Source organism: Harpia harpyja, chromosome 11 (genome assembly GCF_026419915.1).
Source record: "Harpia harpyja isolate bHarHar1 chromosome 11, bHarHar1 primary haplotype, whole genome shotgun sequence".
In the NCBI taxonomy this organism is placed as follows: domain Eukaryota; kingdom Metazoa; phylum Chordata; class Aves; order Accipitriformes; family Accipitridae; genus Harpia; species Harpia harpyja.
Genome location: NC_068950.1, coordinates 45,143,679 through 45,157,363, shown reverse-complemented (window position 1 = coordinate 45,157,363; position 13,685 = coordinate 45,143,679). Strand labels below are relative to the sequence as shown.

Sequence of the window (13,685 nt, the reverse complement as noted above, 5' to 3'; positions counted from 1 at the left end):
TCTCCGGCTCCCGAGGAGGAGCCTGGGCAGTTCTGTCCCCAGGATGTCGGGGTGACAGAGCCACAGCAACAGCTGGAGGAAAAGAAACTGCCACGAACAAATGAGCTCATCCACGAGCGGTCACCACCCTTCCAGGGCTGACGAAGGCTCCCTCGCCCCGCCGGGCCGGTTCCCCGGCACCCATGGCGGCTCCCTGCCCGACTCCCGCCCTTTCCCCTCAGGCACACAGCCCGCCCATGGCGGCCGCCGACACCGGCGCCCCGCACTGCGCATGCGCCGCCACCTCCTCGCCGCCGCAGGCGGCCCTCCAGCCCGCTGGGGGGCGCGCTTCCTTCCCCATCCCCGCCCCTTTCCCGCGGCCGGGCTGAGGCGTCCGAGCCGCTGCCTGACCAAAATCCCCCCCCCCCCGGCGGGCGGCCCCGCTCGTTGAGGCGGCAGGGCGCAGGCGCGGCGGACAGCCCTCCCAGCGTAGGACCCCGGTCCTCTTCCGCGGCGGCGGCGGCGGCGCTGGGCGCTGGGCTCGGCGGGGCCCAAGATGTCGACCAAGAATTTCCGAGTGAGCGACGGGGACTGGATCTGCCCCGACAAGAAGTGAGTGTGGGCGGCGGAGGGGGGGTGTCCGTGTGTCTGTCCGCCGTGGGGTCCGGGGCAGGACAGTCCCGCGGGACAGCACCAGCTCCGGGCCGTCCCGGGGGAACCGCGGCCGCCGGGTCTCCGGGGGCGGCCGCCCTCCCTCCCTCCCTCCTTCCCTCCCTCCCTCCCACCCGAGCTTCCCTGCAGGGTCTCACAGCTCCTGGCCCCCACCGCCCAGCGGGTCCGGCACCGGCCGTCTCCCCCCCCCCCCCCCCCCCCCCCCCGCCGCCTCGGGCACGGCCTGAGAAACTTCGTGTTTTAATTTGGAACAAGTTCAGTTCGCAATATAAAGGTGTTTTTCTTTAAGTCTGGTGTGTGTGCGCTTTCCAGCGTTAACTAGCGTCTCCGTTCTCTTTCTGTTCTTATTTTCAGGTGTGGGAATGTTAACTTTGCTAGAAGAACCAGCTGTAACAGATGTGGAAGAGGTGAGTATCTGAGAGGATCTATCTCTTTCATTTTACAACAAAAGAATATTAAATCTCTTTAATTAATCGTGAAGCAAGATGTTTGAGAACTGTTTGTTTTTTGTCGTTGTGTTTGTTTTTTTTTCTTTTCCAGAAAAAACGACAGAAGCCAAAATGATGAAAGCTGGAGGGACTGAAATAGGAAAGACACTTGCTGAAAAGAGTCGTGGCCTCTTCAGTGCTAACGACTGGCAGTGTAAAACGTACGCCCTTTTAAAAAATGCAGAGTGTTTTCTTAGAGCTGCACAACACCACCACACCTACAATACGATACTTAATTTTGTCAGTATAAATTTACTTGTGCTGATGAGGGGAGTGATAAAAACTCACACCTGTTCCACTAGTAGTGTGTTGCTGTGAGGATAGCATTCATTTTTGTTTGCTGGACAGCAGTTACTTAATTAACATGACTGGAAAAAGATTGAAAAAAATCAAGAATAGACAGGTAAAAGTTCACGTTCTGATAAGCTGAGACACTTCTGAAGTTTGGAAGAAACGCGTAGATGGAAGTAACACCTTCATTGCAGTATATTTTATTGCTAATGTTCACTAAATATTTAACGAGTAAAGTTTAGCACATAGCTAAATTCTTAGCTGTTTCCCCAGGCCATCAATTGAGAACATGAAGATCTAAATTAGGAAAGAACTACTTCAATGATATGCTTGGATTTTTGAAAGGTGCTTTCAGATTTTCTGGAGCACTTTTAAGGTTTTCCATTTTTGCCAATTGAGTAAGCTGTCTGACCGGTGAAATCTGGGGGGGGGGGGTTTATTTTTATCTGTCAGAACTTAGCTTCATTCAGCCTGATGGGTTTCCATTTGCACTGTTCTGCAGCACGAGACAGGCAGGTTTCCCAGGCAGCGCCATGGGTCCCAGTGTCTGAGGGAATCCACTTGATGCCACGCTTCAGGATTGTCGCGTCTTTCCAAGTTCATAGCTAGGCTGTGTCTTGTGGACCTCCTCCTCTCCTCTTTGGGACTGAGCAGCATTCTGATGATAGTGTTACAGATGGATGAAGTACGAGTGGCCTTTTAGGATGCTGTAAGATAGAAATACAGCATATGCGGAAGCATATAACTAGCTGTGCATCAGTGGATGACGGTGACTGCTCATGAGCATTATTCCCGTGGTAGCTTCTTTGTTAACTCCCCTGAACTGTGAATGCCACTAGTGGAGAGTAGTGAGGAATTATAACACTTCTTGTGTAGTCTTACTTCTGTTAACTTCTCTGCCTACCTGCCTATTACTTTTACTTCTTTCCCCTTGATTTATACAGTATGGTCCTCTTCCCATCATCCTCGTGCTGGTGAAATACCCATAGACTCTCTTGCAGTTCTTTGTGTCTTGGTGACTGTTGGCCTTGGAGTTAATTGTGTTGTACTGGTGACTGCAGATCACGGCTAAAACTCGGCAAATACATTTTTATGATTTTTTTTTTTAAGTGTTGCCTCAACACAAACTTTTTTATTTGAATGAAATGTTTCTTATTTCTGTTTTCTTTTTTTTGCCTCTGAAGATGTGGTAACGTGAACTGGGCCAGAAGATCAGAATGTAATATGTGTAATACTCCAAAGTATGCTAAATTGGAGGAAAGGACAGGTAAGGTGTATATGGTTTTAAAATACTGAAATTACTGTACGAAAACTTATTTTTATAAATCACAATGTAATTTAATTAAAGGGATTGTTTCCGCAGCAGAACTAGCAAAGTTGAATGATCTTCCATATGTAAATAAATCTGTAGGTTCTTAGACTTGATTACTTTTAGTAGTGTGTAAAATATGTGATGGTTTCATTTGGAAAGTCAATGAATATCCGGCTTAAATTGCCTCTGTGTTTGATTTTTATACTAAGGCATTTGGAAGGAGTAATGCAGTGTTTTATTAAACTCCAAAAGGTCTCGTGTATATATTGTGTCTGACTACGGAGGACTGAGCAGTCACAAGAACAGCATTAAGGGCTGTATAGATTAGACTGTTATCTCTTAATGAGGTTTGAGGTTTGGTCACACTGTGACACGTTTAAAGTTCCTCCTGCATTAGCAATGAACCCGGTGGTAACTAGAACAGAAGATATCCTTACAGGGCGGTCGTAGCTATTTATACTGTTACCTCTGCAAACGGGATCAGGCAGAGAATGTAATGCATAGAGTGTAACACTAATGCATAGAAAAAAAGCAGCATGGAGAAGAGCACAGAGCTTATTATTCAAAAGGAAAAAGAATATTTTTAAATATTTTTATTTAATATTTGGATAATATTGAAGAATAATTGTATTTCCTATAATATTTCATAAATTGAATATTTTTTATAATTAATTTTTCAAGTTCTCGTGTCCTTCAGAGTAAATTTACAGTCATGTGCAGGACACCTAGCATGTTGCACACGCTTGCAGTAAATTACAAAGTCAGCTGACATTAAAATGAGCCATTCAAGTTTTCCACTTACGTTAGGAATAGAAAGATTCTGAAGGCAGATCTTGGCAGTTGTACAATTCAGTGCAACTACAGGATGCTTTTATTCCTATTGCTCCCTGAGGATATATACGTGACTTGTATGTCACAGAACAATTACGATATGGGAGCAGACTGGCATGCCCAGAAGCCACCAAGGAGGCTGCGTGCACGTAGGACCTGGCTGTGGCAAAGAGGCTGCAGCAACACCAGCAGCTGGGAAAGCAGTTTGCCGGTGTTGCCCTCACCTCACGTTTCATTGCCTGCTTTCCCCAATTGGCTACTGGCTGCTCTCAGAGGTGGGAATTTGGTCTTCAAGGGCAGTAGCCTTTACTCTAGCCCTTTGGAGACGTTCTTGTGTTTATCCACACCAAGGCAATTGTCAGGCACTGCAGCCCCGCCAGAGCTCTTCTGGGAAGCTGGTTGCTCAGCACGGCTGTAATCCTGAATTTTTTTCTTTTTTTTTTTTTCCCATTCTTTTAAAAGCTATTGCTTCTGGGTTGTTTATGTGTCTTAATCCATTTTCTCAATTAGGTTTCTGAAGAACTATGTTTAATAAACATCTGTGGGAACAATTCATGTTCCTCTTGAGATCGTGTTACATTCTTATGGCATATATTTATAAATCTACTGAAGGCTTCCAGAACCTGTGTGAAACTTTATTCTAAACTTTGTGCTTAATGTAGCTGAATTCGGTGCAGCTCAAGTGATTGTCTTGTTTTACCCCTTTTTAAAGGATACGGAGGAGGATTTAATGAACGAGAGAATGTTGAATATATAGAACGTGAAGAATCAGATGGGGAGTATGATGAGGTAAGATTAGGTACAGGTGTTACTCTGGAGAGACGCATGTTGTGTGATTTGTGTTTAGGATGTGTGCATTTGCATTTCCTTAAAGGGAAGAGCGTGAGTCAGGAATACATTGTGATGCATCTTTTTGTCAAATGCTCAAGTGTGAAAGTTTTGAACTGAAAGTGAATGCATCTGTTTTGTCTTTTTGGGGGTTAAAAACTTAAGAATGAGTTCAAATTAAAGTGGTACAAGCTGAGTTCATTAAACTTCTTAGGGAGCTGGCTTCAGGGTCATGCATGTTGTTTGCAGCCAGATGTTCAACACTTTTATAAAGATAACCCATAGACATGAGTATGAAATACTCTTTTGTTAAATTCAGATTTCCATTAATCTTGTCTGTGGGTACTAATTGTATCTAAGATAAGTATGTCTTTAGGAAGTTTCTTGTTGCTAATTGGTTTCATGATACATTTCCTTCCCTTTGAGCAGTACCTTGTTTGAAGTTGATGTATATTTATTTTTCTCATAGAAGTTTTATCAAAAAATACAGTTAGAAGTTACTTTTGATTAAATTGTATTCTAATGGAATAAAATTTCTTAGTTTGGACGCAAAAAGAAAAAGTACAGAGGGAAGCCGGTTGGTCCTGCATCTATCCTGAAGGAAGTAGAAGATAAGGAATCTGAAGGGGAAGATGAGGAGGATGAGGATGAAGATCTCTCTAAATATAAATTGGATGAGGTAGCATGTTCTGTTTTTTTCCTAGAAATTATTTTTTAATTATTATTACAGTGCTGTTTAGTATTAGTAGGTAAGGTTTCGTCTGTATTTTGAGCTGCCTTTAGAGCAATGTAAAGGAGTAGCTATCAGAGTATTGCAGTCTACAGCTTCTGTAAAGTTTGTGCACAAACTTCGTTTTGTTCTAAATACCTGCATTCAAAGATGTATAATTTTTTTTAAACCATAAAAAATTAAAAGCTTATCTGAGATCAGAATCAAAAATTTTGAGATCTTTATTTGGAGCCTGTATGTATGGTTACCATATAAAGGGAATGTTCTTGAATTTTATTCTTAGCCTTTTAAAACCACATCAGATTTGTTTTTTATAAAAGGGAATAAAATATTCAGAGATTATTTTCATCTTTCCTGAAATACATGATCATCACGTACTGGATTGTCCACATCTTTGGACAACAGTCCTGCAGAGACATGCATATGTGCTTATTTTTAACGCAGCAGTCACCAAATTCTGCATATGAAACATGTCTCTGCAGAGTTATGCTATGGTTATAGAGTTTGAGCCTGAAAATTCTTCCAGGCACTCATTTAAAATAACTGGTAAAAATGAATGTCTGTATTTTCATTAACGTCATTAAGTATCAGAAAATGGGACTTCAGATGGGGGGTTTGCAAGCTTTTTAATAGTTTGCTTTGAAAGACAAATTTTCAGTCACTCTTTACTCTTAAAGTTTTTGGATCTCATTAAATGCAATAACAACAGTATTTTCAAAGGTTGAAAAAAAAACACAAAATAAACCACAGAATAAGTAAAAAACACTAACTGAAGAAAACAATCAAAATATTTCTGAAGTATTTTTTTATATCTGCATTTTTTCAGGATGAGGATGAAGATGATGCTGACCTTTCAAAATATAATCTTGATGCCAGTGAAGAAGAGGACACTAATAAGAAAAAGAAATCCAATAGGCGCAGTCGTTCTAAGTCTCGATCTTCCCACTCACGATCTTCATCGCGCTCATCCTCTCATTCAAGCTCAAGGTCTAGGTCCAGGTAAACGGGTACAGGTCACGGGTAACGCCAGGCAAAATGTCAGTATCTAACTTCTTTATTTACTTTTTTTTCTTGATTGCCTTACAGTTTTAGTTTCATAATGTTAACAATTCAATGTACAGAATTTACACAGGTAGATAATGTTCTTTTCTGACCTTCTGTGGGCCCTCAGTAGGGAGGCTTCATATGTCTTGTTGCTTGTTTTAGTAAATTTAAGTTGGTATTTCAATTGAGTCCTTCAAAAAAATGTAAAAATATAACTTATTTTCAATTTTATTTTTAGGCTTGTTGGCCATATGTGATTCAATGGGTGAACTTTTTTTAGCAATGTTAAGTAGAGTTGTTGAACAGAGAAGCAGAAGGGTGGTATTGTTCAAGTGGGAGGAGGTGGCAGAAGAGGGCAGTGATGATGCAGTTCGGACAGATTCAGTGAAAGGACAGAATGGAAAATATCCTGGAAATAAAGACAAGAAACTTGAACTTAGTTTGTTGGCAAGCAACAAAGCTTTAAGTACAGTGGCAATGTTGTCAGAATAACACTAAAGGTTTATACTGATCATGGAGCCACAAAAAAGTTTACTGGGTAGATTTAAGATCTCGCATTATTATTTAAATTCAGTAATATATGAACAGTTCAATAAATGTGTTGTAATCACGTGATATAAATCATGTAGCTTTTTAGCTGCCTTACAACTAATACAAGGATGATACTGATAAGTTTAAAACCTCAAATTGGTACTAGCTCATAGGGTTATACATAGAGTTCATATACATAAAGTTCAAGTTTCTTCTAATCTTCCTAGCTGTGTAACCGCCCCTCTCTGCTCTCACCGCTGGGATCACTGCCCTCATTCTTCAGACCCTCATACTAACCAGATGTCAGCCTCTGTCTCGGTTTTGTCTTTCTCCCCATTGCTGTCATGCTTTTTTTCATGCTGCCTCTTCTATGAAAAATTATGTTCTTCACCATATGTATTGTCAGCCTCCCCACTCCTTCAAATGCCGTCTTGAGATGTATATTTGCGGCCTGGTTCCAAGGAGCAGCACTAAGTGAATAATAGTGACTAAGCTGACCGGCTCTCAGCATTTTTTGTAAATGAAGTGAGATGTGGAGCAAGATCTTTGAGGAAGTGGCTGTATTGTCCTGTGTGAGGACAGTATGCTGCCAGTATGGGCTGCATTTGAGTATAATTCTTAGGTTTAGGGGTGGGAAGGTCAAAGACGACAGAACTTCATCTGGCCCTAACTTTGTTTGTTAATTCACAAATGTTAACAGGGAGGTAAAAAGTAGCTCATCATAACTGACATTTGCTAGGGATCTTTCAACTTTCTGTTGAACTTTTTGCTTCTAGCTACAGATAATTAATTGGAAATATCAGTTGCCATTTGTGGATACTTCTTTGTGTTTTTTAAAAAAGTTTAAATATATTTTCTGATTAGCATGTGTTCATACCACTTCTGTTTTGCACAGAAGAGTGCAAAGTGAGAAAGACATGGTAACAATATAACTGAGAGATTGACAGCACGTATAATACATTTTTCCTGGAAAGACTATTAGAATTTGATTGCAATGCCTTCTTTTTACAATGGTTACTGCAAGTCCGCTACCGTTTTTGCATATCTTTTGTGGTTTGTGCTTTAAAGAAAAACCATCAACATGAAAAATTTGAAAATTATTTTGACTAGTTACAAGTAGTGTTAGATATGTCTGTATTTTAGCTAAGAATTAACTACTACTAAATTTTTAATGCAGGGGGAAGTCTTTACGAAAACTTGAAACTGCTTACAAAATGCTTGTGAGAACTGACTTGGGGAAAATTTGAGCTAGCTAGTCCTAATACTCTTACCTACTCTGCTTTTCAAAGAAACTGATGGTTTTCAAGTTAAGGCACAAATTAAAAGCTAAGGCATTGATTTCATGAAATAGTTAATAGATATGCAGTTGTTTCATTTTGCCAAATAACTGCAATACTGTTTAATTTTTGTGCTTTGTTTTAGGAAACATAATAAAAAGCTGACTATAAATTTTTTTTAATGCACCATCTTAGTATGTTAAAGTTTCTGTTTTAAAATGTACTGTGGTGATAGTGGGGGAGTAGGAGGAAATTGTCACTTCTTTAGTGACTCTAGGCCAAATCGTATTGATGCATCGTTGCCTCTACTCCTAACAGTAGTAGTTACTCTGCTAAATAAAGTCAGACACTGGAAAAAAAATCTTCCATGTTGTTTCAGGTCCCATTCAAGAAGTTCTTCCAGTTCCAGATCAAGATCTCGTTCCAGTTCCAGAGAACACTCTAGATCTCGTGGGTCGAAATCAAGGTGAATGAGGTAGCACTCTCTCCTTGCAGAGAGAAAAAAGGGCAGAAGAACCAACCGCTTGTTGATTTCATCGTAAAATTATGCTGGTCAAAAAACATTAACTCATTTTTATCTTGGAAGTCAGAATTCCTGGGGTCTCTGCACGAGGTTGTTGCCACTACAGATGTGTTTCTTGAGAATGCGAGGTTTTGGTTGAAGAGTTTAAGTCTGATCTAAGCTAGACAAGTGGACGCCACAGATCTTCACTTTGAAGGAAGAAGAAATTGAATGCATGTTTACTTGCTTCAGTAATTTTTGCTGTTTTTACTATTTCCACTTTGGCTACTTGATGTGGAAGAACGTTAGAAAATACGCTAGACTGCTGGTTTTGTGTTTAGTGATAACTTATTTAACATATCTAACTTCCACTAGATAGTGCTGCCATTGTCTTTATAAATGTGGGGGGGAACGTATAAAAATGTTGATAGCACATCATGCGAGAAGCTGACAGGAGTTTGAGCTAGCTGACCTTTTCTGTATAGCAGTTACTGACCTGTGTGGGGAAAAGTAACAAAAGCACCAAGTTCCTTGAGGTGTCCTTTGCACAGGCATCCTGTTGGCAGGACTTTTCCTTTTGCGATGGAATGAAGAACTGTCCCATCTCCATGCATGCAGAGAATCTTAAAACTGTAAATAAGGAAGTTTGAGTTGGGAAGACCAATCACAAGTGGTGCTACTGCCCTTTGGCGGCAGAAATGTGCTATGGATTGCTACATGAGGGTCAGTGCGAGATGGAATCGATACTTTTAGGAAGAGAAAAAGGGTGCCTGTGCCCCCACTAGATGCTGAAGTGACTCGTCAGCTGAGCTGGGTTATTTGCTTGTGCCACACAGCATCCACCGAGAGTCCTCGGTGTATTAGCTTATGTGAAATAAGACTGCTTTGTTATTTACAATGAGAACCCTGAAAATATTTTACCAACAACATGCACTGTGTTGTTGGGGTTTTTTTAATGTTTTATCCAGTTTACTGGGAAAAAAAAAAAAATTCCTGTTGGGTGTTTTTATATAATTTTGGAATTAGAGTTTAGGAATTTCTAGCTCTATTACTTTTTCCACAAGTCTTTTTTTTCTTGGTTTTTTTAGATAACCAAAGTGATCTTTGAGTGCTTGTAAGTGAAGCTGGTTCATTTTCTTTTTAAATGCCAAAATGACTGTATTCTAAGAGATTTTTTTAAAATACTTTGTTGTAGAAGGTCTCACTCTCTACACAGATTTATTTTAAGATTTGAAATTTATCTTCTGAGGGTTTTTACTATTCTAGTAAGATGAACATTACTTTACAACTCTCCAGTGTGAAATAGCCATTAATATAAAGTGAAACATTGTTAAATCAGCATTACGTCTGTGGTTTTCAAGCCATTTTGCTTTGTGAATTTAACTGCTGAGGAAGGTCCTCATATAGGCTACTTCCTGTCCCAGTCTCCCATCGCTTCTTTGTCAAAATGTGTCATTCTGGTGAATGCTGGAAAGAGGTTTCCAAAACATTGGCGGTCTGTATATCAAGAAACATTATTTAGCAAAATTTATTAAGAAAACTACCACGGCAGTAGAAGTCTTTATTGGCAGATAACTAAGGAGTAAGTATTAAAGCATCCACACATTTATTTGACAAAACACTGACGTAACTAGAGTAGCGAGTGTTCATGAGAACTGTCTCTTTTTGTTCTTTCTTTGTTCTTTCTATATTATACCAGAATTAAATCTGATTTATTTCTTGATCAATAAAGATCCAGCTCCAGGTCCTACAGGGGGTCTTCCACCCCAAGAAAAAGATCTTACTCAAGCTCTCGTTCATCATCTTCCCCTGAGAGAAGCAAGAAGCGAAGTCGTTCTAGATCTTCTTCATCTGGTGATCGCAAAAAAAGACGATCGAGATCACGGTCACCCGAAAGGTTTGGGTTTATGTAGAATAAGAATGGGTGTATTTAAATGTGTGATTTTTTTTTTTTCCTGAAGGACTGAGATTCACTGGGAAAGAATTGAATCTGATCAGTTATTCTGATATTAAAAGTAGTTTTCTCACTTCCCCTACTCTTACTTCCTATTAAAACCTCTGTAATTGCTTTTTTCCTGCCCCCCACCCCAATGAAACTTCCTCCTGGTAGGAGCATGTTCCTTAGAAAGACCTGGGTCACCATTCTTTTCAGTGTGTGGAAGTGTTAATGTGTACATTATTGATTTATTTTCATAAGTAAATATTGCATTTAGAAATTGTATTCTGCTTTCAGTCTTAAACTTACATTTTTAGTACTAAATTCACATTCATGAGCTTAAAGTGGTTTTAAAGTTATTTCTATATTCTTATAAGGCCCCTATCAGATATACTTGGCTTCCAGCTATTATAGGATACAGACTACTCAAAGTGGATGCTAAAATTAATTTCAACTTATTTCTTTGCATGCTTTCTCCATTTATATCTTGCAGACGCCGCAGATCGTCATCTGGATCTTCCCATTCTGGTTCCCGTACAAGTTCTAAAAAGAAATAATGTATTAAATCTCACATTTAAAAAAAAAAAAAAAAATTCCAGTCAGTGCATGAGACATTTTTAAGAAGTTGGTGTCTTACTTGGTCAGAAGTGCTAAATCTGCTAGTAGAGATGCATGTCTGTCCTTGCTTTCTGGAAAACTGCAGCTTTGTTCATTCATGAAACAAAAAGTGAGGTAGCATTTTAAGCCATAAACTCCCCAGAGCAGGTGTGAAGTTTTATTATTTGAGTAAGGGGCAGGTTTATTTTTAAAGACTCAGTTACTCGATTCCTGGCTCTCTTACATGTATGAGCAGGCACAGGTTGGATATGTTCTAATACAACTCTGCTCTTTGTGTGACAATTACGAAGCAGCATCTGAGGAATACAGGAAGAACCCATGAGCTTTCTGCATCCAACGCCTGAGCTTGTTTGATGTAGCTCGTATGGGACCACAAAAGATTAGCGTAGCTGTAGGGCTGGTGTTACCCATTGGATGACAGTAGTGAGTACTTGGGTCTAATTATTTTTTGTTTTTCTGTGTTGAAGTAAAAGTATAGATGGATGCCCCTCTCTTTAGCTATGCTCAGTGCGAAATAGCTGTTAAATACCCAGTCCATCATATGATTTGGTAGAGAGTGAATTAGACTTCATTCCGTCGAAGCGAGGATGTTTGAGACATTGGGCGCTATCCTCTCCATTGCTCGAGTCTCATAGCTGCCAGTGCCTGTCACTAGAAATTATTTGCTGCAGTCAGCAAAGTGCCCTTTCTGCAGTGGGTACTGGCTATGGTATTTTCACATGCATGGACCCGGGACTCTGCGATCCTTTCTTGCAAAAGGATCATTTAGGAACTGCTCTCGAGATGGAGGAATATGGAACTAGCTTCTCGGAATCAAGTGAAGCTTCTGCAGGCCATCTGTAAAATTCATTTGGGGCTGACTAAAATTTTCAAGGTATCTGAATTTTATTTATATTTAAAAATGAGAATTAATAAACTGTAGAAAGTTCTGACATCCTAAATGTGTTCTTCATCAGTCATTCTTTTTCCCTTAAATATAATTTATGGCTTAAAATGCTTTATTGAATCTATTTTACTAGCAATATCACATTAAAACTTGGTCTCTCTTGAGCTCCGTTTGGTTAAGAAAAGTTTAAGTATCTTCAGTGCCATGACAAGGTAAGTATGTTAAGGAAAATTCTTCTTTTTAAGCAAGTAAACAGCAATATATCTGCATTTATTTCAGTAATAAAACTTCCAAGCCCATATTTGACCACTTTCTTTAAATGAACTGCACAAAAACAAACGGAGCAAAATTTAAAAACTACATTCTGCTTTCTTTTATTTTTTTATTTTTTTTTAAGACACTTCTTTTGGACTGGTATATAAGCAAAATGTTTTTGTTGTAGAAATATTTTGATAATCTTTTTGCAGAAAAAAATGCTCTGCAGTTTCTTCTTCAATGCTTTCTTTTATATCTAATTTCAATGCTAAATGTGTGTAGATTGCACAAGAGCAGGTTAGTCTTGTAACTGTGCCTCTGACGACTTCAAAGTCCAACTACTAAATTGTAAAGATCAGATCAAATAGATGCTATGTTGTTAGCCTTTGGGTTTTTTCTTGTGCTTTGTATTAAAATTGTTGCTGTACTTAACAGATGAAAGTTTTTAAATTTAGCAAATGATAGGCTACAGACAAAGGAAAATTATGGTTTCTTTTGGCTTAGATAAAATGTAAGGCAAAATGATTCTGTAGACAAGTGTAAATAAAACCTGTGAGTCAACTGTGCAGTGAGTGCTTTATCTTGGAAACATAAGCAAATCTTTCTTTATACTAACAGTTATTTTGTTGTTATTCTCTGTTACAGCAGTGCAAGAAGGGCAGTATGTGCACTTACCTGGCCATATGTATCATACATTTTCAGATTGTTTCAGTTCTTTAAGTACTGAAAATATTTGTGGATTTAAGCAGCAGCATGTTTAAAATGAGCTTTTACAAAACTTCCAGGTATTTTCTTCTGTATGTGTTCCATATCTCCTTTTCAGAAAGTTTTTAGAGGAAGCAGTATGTTTAAATTATTTTGATTTCTACATTTTAAAATACAACAGCACATCAACTATGGTAGTCTTTGCATGCCTGTTATAAGTGACACACAAACCCCTCTTTGTAGTTACTGGATCGCAAATAAATTAGAACCAAGCTATTAGAACTAAACATGGTCCACCTCTGTTAAGACACAAAGCTAGATTAAGCTCAGGCAGCAAAAAGGTGTGGGTTTACTGTAGTAGGGGGGTTGTGTGGGTTGGGGTGGGTAGAATTATCTCCAGTGGCCTAGCAGGAAATTACTGTTTCACTAGAAAATATTTCCCTTGCTGTCAGTTTAGCCATTGGGGGCAGATAAATTGCTGCCTATAGAAATAAACTGGTATTTCTGTGCAGCTTTATCAAGGATCAGTGAAATTGGTCATGGCAAAGGAGGAAGTGTTGATTAGGTTAAGTTTAGGGCTAATGTGCTTTTCTAAGGAAAATTAAATGCATTCGTGAATAGTGATGGTGGGTTTGCATAAGCATTTTTCTGTAGTAATTGACATTTAGAAAGTGATTCTAAATAAAGGCAGACTAGCCTTTAATTTTATACAAGAGTGAAATCCACTGCTGAAAAATGCTTCTTTTTTCTTCAGATAGGTAGCCAATTAATAATAAAAAGCATTAAAATGTACATGTTGG

General features: G+C 39.2%; 1 protein-coding gene across 1 annotated transcript; it reads left to right on the top strand.

Moving 5' to 3' along the window:
• The first annotated feature begins 451 nt into the window (after positions 1-451).
• Positions 452-12,746, top strand: ZRANB2 (zinc finger RANBP2-type containing 2). The gene is made up of 10 exons (XM_052801773.1): positions 452-591; positions 1,006-1,058; positions 1,192-1,300; positions 2,615-2,697; positions 4,286-4,362; positions 4,943-5,080; positions 5,958-6,130; positions 8,363-8,449; positions 10,218-10,382; positions 10,915-12,746. The coding sequence occupies exons 1-10, from the start codon at positions 536-538 to the stop codon at positions 10,976-10,978; spliced, it is 1,005 nt and encodes a 334-aa protein (XP_052657733.1). The 5' UTR covers positions 452-535; the 3' UTR covers positions 10,979-12,746.
• Positions 12,747-13,685: the final 939 nt, after the last annotated feature.